General features: G+C 50.7%; 1 protein-coding gene across 1 annotated transcript in view; it reads left to right on the forward strand.

The window, feature by feature from the left end:
• Positions 1-7,269: 7,269 nt before the first annotated feature.
• Positions 7,270-12,009, forward strand: part of TIE1 (tyrosine kinase with immunoglobulin like and EGF like domains 1) — a 177,877-nt gene continuing 173,137 nt past the window's right edge. The window contains exon 1 of the mRNA XM_069227791.1: positions 7,270-7,502. Within this exon, the coding sequence (XP_069083892.1) occupies positions 7,448-7,502 (55 nt within the window). The 5' untranslated portion in view covers positions 7,270-7,447. The remainder of the gene's footprint in view (positions 7,503-12,009) is intronic.

The raw sequence follows: 12,009 nt of genomic DNA on the forward strand, positions 1-12,009 counted from the left end.
GGCACGAATTTCACTCTGTGCCCTGCTCAAGACTGTCATATTTATACACAACAGTTTACCACCGAGTATTGCCGCACCAAGAGTTACAGAGCTAACCTTCTAACCATAGACATACTAACATGTCAGGCCTGTTCTCAGAGCACAGCACATTTTGTTGTATAAACAACACACAGGTCGAACAAGGGTAGGGGGGCCCTCCAGCCAGCCATCTTATGCATTGCACCACTTTGTTGACAGCTTTGCTGAACTTGGTCTTGTCTTTCCAGCCAACCGGGAGGACTACCATCAGACCCTTGCCTTCTTTCAGGTATGGTGTTGGGGCTCCTTCCATAGACTGGGATGGGCAGAGGAGCTAACACTGCTATTCTCTCATGTTAGACATTAGGGTGTAGGTTGACATTCTTAAACTCATGATTATGTCAGGATGTTGGAACTGTTTACATTTTTCACTCTAATGGTCACAATCATCACTCTATTATGTTTCATCCTCCTAATAATCGCAGCTCATGTCTTTTATCATAGATTGCAGTTTCTTCAATAAATGGAATGAAAATTATCCTGCATTTTTGTGTCTGCCTTCGCATGTGTGAGACTTTGTGCAACTGAGAGAAAGGGGTGTGATCTGTTCCACCACGACTTCCCTGAGGAGTCAGGGAGTCATGTTTCTAGCCTGCCACAAATCACCTTTACTCTCTAGGTTTGGGTGAGGTGCTGCTAGATGGCCATCGAATTCAGGCCAACAGATTCCAATTAGTGTGGGACTGACTCAGTCACCCACACGCAGTGGTGCTGCCACCCTAAACTTAGCAGTCTTACCCCCATGGTAAGACTCCTATGACATAGCGTCAACAACATTTGGTCAGGTACAAATTTAATGGTTCTCCTCAGTATCTCTGTCTCTCGCATGCTAAAGGCATTCTAATGACATTATAAGGGGATGTCCGTGGTATTAGAAAGATATCCTCCTCAGCTAAATAGTTAATGCCGATCTTGAGCTGTACGTTATGTAAGCTTCACCCTTAAAAGGATTCCCCAAATTGGTGTTTCTATCTCTAAACTTACCAATCTAAAATATGGTGGACCCTCAACAGGTAGCAATTCCAGTAACTATGAGACAACCTCTCACACAGCATCTATTAGCTCATGGACTTGGAGATGAGAGTGGGTGGGGATGTTCGTTTGTTCATTCGTAGAGGCACATGATGCGTACAGAACGAAATTTTCTATTCCTGGGTCACCTTTCCAGCAGCAGATGGAAATACACACTTGTTTCACAATTACACAATAGCAAATGCATCTGCACAACACAGAGCTTATGCATATTTAGGAATACCACTTTCTTTTCAAGAACACCAAAATTGGTTTGAAGACGCCCTCCCACATGTTGAACACGATATCAGATGAGGTCCCCTAAGTAACTAAAGGATGTGCTACAAATCCAGGGGCTGTCCCGAGGCAGTTTTCCACTTTTTCATTGAGTCATTGAATTAATTCAATACAGTTTCCCCAGGAAAAGTGCAGCAGCTCCAAGGGCTACATAGTTTAATGTTCTTCCCACCACTTAGGTGATAGGTGGCAAAGACCACTGTTTCCACTCTTCTACCAACCTGTGTTTTTTGTGTCCTGGTTGCCTAATAACCAGGATGCTGCCTCGGGCACGGGTAAGGGATAAATCAGGAGCTACTGACAAATATGCATTACAAGAAGGTGCCATACGGGCTTCAGTGGGTTATTGTTAGACATGTCTTGACCATTCATTTGCAAATTCTCTTACATTTTGTGTACTTTTAAAGTTCAAAATCCAGTAATACAAAACCCATATTCCATAGGGGCGTGTTAAATAGGGAAAGCATTTCATGGGCTCCTATGAAATGTGGGTTCCCTTAGATCAAAAACTTCCCCCAAATAAATCTGCAGAGGTTTACCATTGTCAGTGTGACTTGGGGCACGTGACAACAGAGGGCTAAATTATACACCATTACTATCTATTTTTTTTCAAAGAAAGGGAAAATTGCACAGCGTTATTAGCACAATCTCTTGCACTTTTATTCATTTCAGCAAGATTTTTTTTTGGTTGAAATCTGCAATTTATCTGGCAAGTGCAATATATCCTTAATTCTAGTAGTCTGGCCATTTGCATTGTTTTTTTAATAATCTGTTTATGAAAAATAAACAAAAGATTTAAGGACCCTGTCTCTAAACTTTCTACATTGTATACTCAAGACGAGGTTAACAGAGATGGTGACACTGGGATTCATGATGTATGTAATAACATAACAAACACCAAAAAATGAGCATTATTATAATCTCACACATCATGTCTAGGTTCAAGGTTTCCAAACAGGAGATTTGGTCAATGCGTGTAGACCTGTTCCTGTTGGTGAAGCTCCTTGAAGTTCTTCCAGGGCACCTTTGTCACTGATGTAAAAACAAGGGGCTGGTGAAGTTACAAATGGTCCATGGTGGAGCAAGAGGGGCGTTAAGTCCAAAGGAAGTGACAAAAGGAATGCGTGAATGATAGAGGAGTGATAGGTAGCGATCTTGATGGTTCTGCTTTGTGGTACAGTGTGGTCTGCAAACTCCACCTTGAGCGTCAATCAGGTCTATAATCCAGCACAAGAGTTAAGATTAGGTCAAGCGTATGATGAACCTGGTAATGATGTTAATGAATTACTCAGTAAGAAAGGTTCTCATGAAAAATCTGGTTTGGGATTCACCAATGGATCCAATGAATACTATTCTGTTCCTGTTGAGGACCTTGGATGGTCACAATTCTGTTTCCAATGTTAGAAATGATTGTGAGGATTTTCTGGGCTCTATTAGGAAGTCCATCAGAATTGTGAATCCCTCCCACATACTTGCAGGATCTTTTATGCAAATGAAGGCGGGCACCTACCACGAGCCTCCCATACCAAGCAAGTGAGGCCGAAGTACAGGGATTGGGAGGGGTGGAAAAGATGGACTAAGGCAGGAAAGAGTAGAATTCAGAGTAATGAAGATTACCAGTAAATGACCCGCCATTCCAATGCTTAATTTGAACCGTGGTTTCTGATGCTCATCATCGGCACTGACACTGGACTTATGACAGCCAATCACATGGTGGCGCTGCTTGTCTAATTTTGTAATAAACACAACAAGAAGTGTTTAATAATGCTGTATGCATTAAAAATTCCTTAGATGCTATCCTCGAGTCAACGTTTGTGTGATGTCATTTCTTTTGATGCCATCATTATGCTAATGAGTGGCCTCAACTCTAGAACAATGCTGGCTCTGTTTTAGTTGTAGAATATTGCCAGATGTGCCCTTCACCCTAACCACTCCTAGATCCAGAAGTAAAGACTCCACACCCCCGGGGGCTCCCAGCTCTTGAGGGTGCAGGGGCTGGAACACGGCAGCTCATCACTCAGCCAGCCAACCACTACTCTAGTCACCCAATGGGCAAACGCAGTGTGCCAGGGCAGTGTGTAACTCCAGCAGGCATAGCCCCACCCCCTTCTGCAGCAGTCAGTGGGATCCAGAACATCCCATGCAGAATCCATCTCCAATGGGGCAGGGGCATAGCTACTGGTGAGGGGGTGTTTGGGGTGTTACACCCCCCTAGTAAGGTAGTTTCTAATACGTAGTAGGGTACAGGTGCTTTTAGTGGGGCATCGTGAGATGTCTGGTGGATTTCAGCAGGACTTTTTACACACACAGACAAAAACGCATACACGCTCTCTCCCTCTCTGTTTTAAAAGTCTTCAGTTGGTTATTTTACAAAGCATTTATGTTTTCTTTTGCTTAGTGCTCCTACCAATCAGACTCCTCTCCCCCTCCACTGCCAGGCCCCAATCCTGCACCCTGCTTCTCCTATGATGTATTTAAACATTATATGCCAGCCTGATTGTTGGAAAATCTGAGGCTCACACGCCCAGTCTTACTGGCCGAGCTAGGCCCCGGCCACGTGCAGGCGGCAGTGCACGGAGGTGCAGTGCACGGAGGTGCAGTGCACGGCGGTCTGCGCGAGGCGTGCACGAGTCATCTGTGTCCAGTGCAGCCTCGTGCTCCATTCCCACCAGAAGGGGAGGTCCCCAAGGCACTATATGCAAGCTTCGTGCGTTTCTATAAAACGCTGCCTCCAAAGTAGATCTAAAAACAACAAGAGCCTAAGGAAGGAAGCTGCGGGCCTAGTGCTTCCGGAATAGACAGCTCAGTGGAGCGGAAGTCTATCTCCTGCAGGGTGGGGGAGTCTGCAGTGGAAACTGAAAAACCGCACTCAGTGCCCTACAGTGGCGTAGGGGAGTCACGCACACACACACACACACACACGCACGCACGCCCTAGGCCATTCTGGCAGCTGAAGTCTTGGTTCGGTGTTCTGGTACCTGAACTATTGGTTCTGTGTTCTGGTGGCAGTTGAAATATTGGTTCTGTGTTCTGGTTCCTGAAGTCTTGGTTGTTCTGGTTCCTGAAGTCTTGGTTCTGTGTTCTGGTTCCTGAAGTCTTGGTTCTGTGTTCTGGTTCCTGAAGTCTTGGTTCTGTGTTCTGGTTCCTGAAGTCTTGGTTGTTCTGGTTCCTGAAGTCTTGGTTCTGTGTTCTGGTTCCTGAAGTCTTGGTTCTGTGTTCTGGTTCCTGAAGTCTTGGTTGTTCTGGTTCCTGAAGTCTTGGTTCTGTGTTCTGGTTCCTGAAGTCTTGGCTCTGTGTTCTGGTTCCTGAAGTCTTGGTTCTGTGTTCTGGTTCCTGAAGTCTTGGCTCTGTGTTCTGGTTCCTGAAGTCTTGGTTGTTCTGGTTCCTGAAGTCTTGGTTGTTCTGGTTCCTGAAGTCTTGGTTCTGTGTTCTGGTTCCTGAAGTCTTGGTTCTGCGCACAGGAACTCGCTGGACTTGCAAATCTAGGTCTGGAGAAGTAGTGGTCCGAGACATTGAGCCACCTGGTCGGCCTTTCCCAGTTTCCTCTCCTAAGAACCCGTTTGCTGCGGGGAGGGTGAACCAGGCCGACGGTCCCACTGGCCGGAGTTCTCAGATTCGGAACAACTTGGCGCAGGTAAAACAAGTGCCAGCCAGGCCTGCTGGGGTAGACTCCTTCCGCTTCCGGAACACAATAAAAACTCTAGATTTCTTCAAGGCCAATGCCCCTAGTTAGCTACTGACTCTATCCCACCCCCTTCGGCTTTTCAAAGGCGACAGCATTTCAGTGGCTGAGCCAGACACGTGACTGGCTCTCTGCCAGCCCTGCCGGCCTTGCACTCGCCCCGGCCTGACAACTGTCTCCGCCCCGGCCCTGAAGGCCTTCCAAAGGTACCAGCATGGCATGTAAGTCTCTGCGTCCGCCATGACTCCTCATTCGCAAGGAGACAGTATTGGGCTGACTTCTCACCAGCTCTTTCAGAGGTACCAGCAAGACACCTGACTGGTTCTACCCCAGCCCTCCTGCCCTTTCTGACGTACCAACGTGACCCATGACTGGTTCAGCCCCAGCCCTCGAGGACTTTGGAGGTACTATCATATGTGACTGGTTGTGCCCCAGCCCTCGAGGCCTCTGAGAGGTACTATCATGACATGTGACTGATTCTGCCCCAGCCCTCCTGCCCTTTCGACGTACCAACGTGACCCCTGACTGGTTCTGCCCCAGCCCTCAAGGCCTCTGAGAGGTACTATCATGACATGTGACTGGTTCTGCCCCAGCCCTCCTGCCCTTTCGACGTACCAACGTGACCCCTGACTGGTTCTGCCCCAGCCCTCAAGGACTCTGAAAGGTACTATCATGACATGTGACTGGTTCTGCCCCAGCCCTCCTGCCATTTCGACGTACCAACGTGACCCCTGACTGGTTCAGCCCCAGCCCTCGAGGACTTTGGAGGTACTATCATATGTGACTGGCTCTGCCCCAGCCCTCGAGGCCTCTGAGAGGTACTATCATGACATGTGATTGGTTCTGCCCCAGCCCTAGAGGCCTTTGAGAGGTACTAGCGTGAGCTCTGCCTGGTTCTGCCCCAGCCCTCGAGGCCTTTAGAGGTACTAGCGTGACCACTGTCTGGTTCTGCCCCAGCCCGCCAGGCCTCTGAGAGTTACTAGCGTGACTTCTGCCTGGTTCTGCCCCAGCCCTCGAGGCCTTTAGAGGTACCATCATGACATGTGACTGGTTCTGCCCCAGTCCTCGAGGCCTTTAGAGGTACCATCATGACATGTGACTGGTACTGCCCCAGCCCTTGAGGCCTCTGAGAGGTATGACACCTGACTGGCTCTGCCCCAGCCCTCGAGGTCTCTGAGAGGTACTATCATGACATCTGACTGGTTCTTCCCCAGCCCTCGAGGCCTCTGAGAGGTACTAGCGTGACACCTGACTGGTTCTGCCCCAGCCCTCTCTGAGGTACCAGCGTGACATGAGACTATCTCTACCGAGCATACGGGCATTTCAGTCTTATCGGCCTCGAACGAGACTGGCCCTAACCCAGCATTACTGGCCTTTCAGGGGAAACATGCCAGAGGACTGACTTATCCACGCGGTCCACCCTTTCAGAGCAGAGGCTATGATGTGACTGTCTCTGTCCCAGCCCTTCCGGCCTCCCACGGGCCTGTCGGCAAATCACCCCCGTGTCCGCGCACTCACACACGGGCCTGCTTCCAGGCTGCTGGGAATCAGGAATGTTTCCTGTGAGTCTGGGAGGCAGCGACGCCCTTTCCTCTCCGTATTTCCACCACGAAAAAGACTATGGAGCGGGGGGAGGGAGGACCATGGGACCAGAGCAGGGAGAGTGACTGAGCCAGGAGTGAGAGACAGAGGCCGGGGGAGCTGTGAGAGACTGGGCGAGGGGCCCGCCACCCAACTTTACACCGACGACGATTTCTGGAGCAGTGACCTCCAGGGAGTGACTTCCACAGGAGAGTGACCTCACGAGGGGGAGGTGGACTACGCAAGGAGTGTGACTTCCAGGGAGTTTGGCATCCCTGGGAGAGTGACTTCTCACGAAGAGGGACGTCAAAGGAGAAAGACATCCCTGGGAGAGTGACTTCTCGCGAAGAAGGACCTCCAATGACAAAGATGTCCCAGGGAGAGTGACTTCTCCGGAAGAATGCCTTCCAAGGAGTGTGACTTCTAGGAAGTTTGCCTTCAAAGGAGTTAGGCATCCCCAGGAGAGTGACTTTTCAAGAAGAGAGACTTCCAAGGCAGAGACATCCCAGGAAGAGTGACTTCCAAGGAGTGTGACTTCCAGGGAGTTTGGGCATCCCAAGGAGAGAGACTTCTCCAGAAGTGGGACTTCCTTAGAGAGTGACTTCCCGTGGAGAGTGATTCCCAAGCGGCGTGACTTCTCCAGGACTGTTCACTAGCTGGGATTGGTCGGGCAAGGCCTTGGGACTGTGGGTCCCCATCTATCGCCCTCCGGGTGATGAGTGTTCACAAGATGGCGCCGGTGGCGCCCTGAAGCCGCGGTGGTCACGAGTGTGGGCGCCTCAGGGGACGGTGCAGACCATGGGCCTCGGCGGGACTGGCGCCTCGTGGATACTGCTGCTTCTGCCGCTGGCAGGTAAGGTGGTGTGCCAGAGAGTGCCCGGGCCGCCAGAGACGGGGTAGGAGCATGGGCATGCGGTGTTCCTGAACGGGGGGTAAGGGGGAGCTGTGTGGGCTCAGAGTGAGGCTCTGAGGGCTTATAGGGAGTGAGGCTCTGAGAGCTTAGAGGGAGTGAGGCTGCGAGAGGTCAACTGGAGTGAGGCTGAGTGTGCATTGCAAGTGAGACTGGAGTGAGTCCGAGTGTGCATTGCAAGTGAGACTGGAGTGAGGCTGACTGTGCATTGGAAGTGAGACTGGAGTGAGGCCGAGTGTGCATTTGAAGTGAGACTGGAGTGAGGCCGAGTGTGCATTTGAAGTGAGACTGGAGTGAGGCCGAGTGTGCATTTGAAGTGAGACTGGAGTGAGGCCGAGTGTGCATTGGGAGTGAGACTGGAGTGAGGGTGGGTGTGCATTGGAGTGAGACTGGTGTGAGGCCGACTGTGCATTGAAAGTGGGACTGGAGTGAGGCCGACTGTGCATTGGAAGTGAGACTGGAGTGAGACTGACTGTGCATTGAGAGTGAGACTGGTGTGAGGCCGACTGTGCATTGGAAGTCAGACTGGAGTGAGGCCGAGTGTGCACTGGAAGTGAGACTGGAGTGAGGCCGAGTGTGCATTGGAAGTGAGACTGGAGTGAGGCCGACTGTGCATTGGGAGTGAGACTGGTGTGAGGCCGACTGTGCATTGGAAGTCAGACTGAAGTGAGGCCGAGTGTGCACTGGAAGTGAGTCTGGAGTGAGGCCGACTGTGCATTGAAAGTGAGACTGGAGTGAGGCTGACTGTGCATTGGAATGAGACTGCTGTGAGGCCAAGTGTGCACTGGAAGTGAGACTGGAGTGAGGCCGAGTGTGTATTGGAAGTGAGAAAGGAGTGATTCCGACTGTGCACTGGGAGTGAGACTGGAGTGAGGCCGAATGTGCATTGGAAGTGAGAATGGATTGAGGCCGACTGCATTGGAAGTGAGGCTGGAGTGTGGAGTGAGGCTGAATGTGCATTGGAAGTGAGACTGGAGTGAGGCTGAGAGTGCATTGGAAGTGAGAACTGGAGTGAGGCTGACTGTGCATTGGAAGTGAGAATGGTGTGAGCCCGAGTGTGACTGTGCATTGGAAGTGAGACTGGAGTGAGGCTGAGTGTGCATTTGAAGTGAGACTGTAGTGAGGGCGTATGTGCATTGGAAGTGAGACTGGAGTGAGGCATAGTGTGACTGTGCATTGGAAGTGAGACTGGTGTGAGGCCGAGTGTGACTGTGCATTGGAAGTGAGACTGGAGTGAGGCCGACTGCGCATTGGGAGTGAGACTGGCGTGAGGCTGACTGTGCTTTGGAAGTCAGACTGGAGTGAGGCCGAGTGTGCATTTGAAGTGGGACTGATGTGAGGCCGAGTGTGCATTTGGAAGTGTGACTGGAGTAAGGCCGAGTGTGCATTGGAAGTGAAACTGGAGTGAGGCCGAGTGTGCACTGGAAGTGAGACTGGTGTGAGGCCGAGTGTGCATTGCAAGTGAGACTGGAGTGAGGCTGACTGTGCATTGGAAGTGAGACTGGAGTGAGGCTGAGTGTGCATTTGAATGTCAGACTGGTGTGAGGCCGAGTGTGCATGAGACTGGTGTGAGGCCGAATGTGCATTGGAAGTGAGACTGGAGTGAGGCCGAGTGTGCACTGGAAGTGGGACTGATGTGAGGCCGAGTGTGCATTTGGTCTGGAGCGGGACCAGAGTGAGGCTGAGTGTGCATTTGGAGGGAGAATGAAGTGAGGCAGAGTGTCCATTCGGAGAGAATCTGGAGTGAGGCTGAGAGTGCATTCGAATGAGACCTCAGCAAGGCTGAGTGTCAAATGAGACCGCAGTAAGACTGAGTGTGCATTTTGAGTGAGACTAGAGGGAGGCTGATTATCCATTTGAACAATGAAGTAGGACTAATCAGCAGTGATACTCCTGTCTGCAGACTCAGCATTGTGTGCAGACCTTTCATCAGCAGTGCAAACTCCCTTCGCAATCACGCACAGCACGGGTGCAGCAGAGGTACCTGCCATTTAAGGTATCCTCACAGAGCAAGTACATCAGAGCAGTGCAAGCTTCACTCACATAAGAGGAACAGCACAGCCTGCAGCAGTGCAGACTTCCCTCACACACAGCACGGTTGCAACAGAGGTAGCTGCCATTTAAGGTTCCCTCTCAAATCAAGTGCATCAGAGCAATGTAAGCTTCACTCACATAGGAGGAACAGCACAGCCTGCAGCAGTGCAGACTCCCCTCACACACAGCTCAGGTGTAGCACAGGTACCTGCCATTTAAGGTATCCTCACAGAGCAAGTGCATCAGAGCAATGTAAGCTTCACTCACATAAGAGGAACAGCACAGCCTGCAGTAGTGCAGACTTCCCTCACACACAGCACATGTGCAGCAGAGGTAGCTGCCATTCAAAGTATCCTCGCAGAGCAAGTGCATCAGAGCAATGCAACCTTCACTCACAAGAGAGGAACAGCACAGCCTGTAGCAGTGCAAGCTTCCCTCACACTCAGCACAGTTCCAGCACAGGTACCTGCCATTTAAGGTATCCTCTCAAATCAAGTGCATCAGAGAAGTGCAAGCTTCACTCACATAAGAGGATCAACACAGCCTGCAGCAGTGCAAGCGTCCCTCAGACAAAGAACTGGAGCAGCCTTCCTCACAGAGCAAGTGCATCAGAGCAGTTCAAGCTTCACTCATGAAGGAGGAACAGCACAACCTGCGACAGTGCAAACTCCCCTCACACACAGCACAGGTGCAGCAAAGGTAGCTGCCATTTAAGGTATCCTCGCAGAGCAAGTGCATCAGAGCAGTGCAAGTTTCACTCACAAGAGAGGAACAGCACAGCACAGGTGCAGTACAGGTACCTGTCAGTTAAGGTATCCTCTCAAATCAAGTGCATCAGAGCAGTGCAAGCTTCACTGACATAAGAGGAACAGCACAGCGTGCAGCAATGCAAGCTTTCCTCACACAAAGAACTGGAGCAGACTTCCTCACATAGCACGTGCATCAGAGCAGTGCAAGCTTCACTGACATAAGAGGAACAGCACAGTGTGCAGCAATGCAAGCTTTCCTCACACAAAGAACTGGAGCAGACTTCCTCACATAGCACGTGCATCAGAGCAGTGCAAGCTTCCCTCACACAAAGAACTGGAGCAGCCTTCCTCATAGAGCAAGTGCATCAGAGCAGTGCAAGCTTCCCTCACACAAGGAACTGGAGCAGCCTTCCTCACAGAGCAAGTGTATCCAAGCAGTGCAAGCTTCACTCATGAAGGAGGAACAGCACAGCCTGCAGTAGTGCAAACTCCCCTCACACACAGCACAGGTGCAGCACAGGTGTCTGCCATTTAAGGTATCCTCTCAATCAAGAGCATCAGAGCAGTGCAAGCTTCACTCACATAAGAGGATCCGCACAGCCTGCAGCAGTGCAAACTCCCCTCACGAACAGGTTAAGGTATCCTCTCAAATCAAGTGCATCAGAGCAGTGTAAGCTTCACTCACATAAGAGGATCAGCACAGCCTGCAGCAGTGCAAACTCCTCTCACAAACAGGTATCTGGCATTTAAGGTATCCTCTCAATCAAGAGCATCAGAGCAGTGCAAGCTTCACTCACATAAGATGATCAGCGCAGCCTGCAGCAGTGCAGACCCACCTCACACAAAGAACAGATGTAGCATTCCTTTCAGAGCAAGTGCATACAAGCAGTGCAGCCCCACCCCCTACAGAGGAAGTACAGCACGGGCTGCAGCAGTACAAGTTTCCCTCTCACACAGAAGTGGTGCAGAACAGGTAGCAGCCATGCAAGGTAATCGCACAGAACAAATGCAACAGAGAAGTGCAAACTTCACTCACAGAAGAACAGGATAGTCTTTGGCAGTGCAAGTGTCCCTTACAAACAGAGCTGGTGCAGCACATGTAGCTGTCATGCAAGGTAAACTAACAGAGCACGTGCATCAGAGTTGTGAAGGCTTCACTCATAGAAGATGTGCAGTATGGGCTGTGGTAGCGCAAGCTTCTCTCACACACACAAAGGGTACAGATGCAAAGCAAGGGTCTCTTACAGAAGAGGTACTGTGCATGCTGAGGCAATGGCATGCACAGCTCAGACGGCAGCAGTGCAAGCTTCAGACACACATAAGTACAGCGCGGGGAGAAGCAGTGCAAGCCTCAGACACACACACAGGTACCACGCAGGGAGCCGCAGTGCAAGCTTCAGGCACACACACAGGTACCACGCAGGGAGCCGCAGTGCAAGCTTCAGTCACACAAACAGGTACAGCACAGGTGGCTGCAGTGCAAGCCTCAGACACACACACAGGTACCACGCAGGGAGCCGCAGTGCAAGCTTCAGGCACACACACAGGTACCGCACAGGTGGCTGCAGTGCAAGTTTCAGGCACACTCACAAGAACAGTACAGGTGGCTGCAGTGGAAGCTTCACTCACACACAGAACAGGTAAGACACAAGAAGTTACAGTGCAAC

Source organism: Pleurodeles waltl, chromosome 4_1, assembly GCF_031143425.1.
Source record: "Pleurodeles waltl isolate 20211129_DDA chromosome 4_1, aPleWal1.hap1.20221129, whole genome shotgun sequence".
NCBI classification, from domain to species: domain Eukaryota; kingdom Metazoa; phylum Chordata; class Amphibia; order Caudata; family Salamandridae; genus Pleurodeles; species Pleurodeles waltl.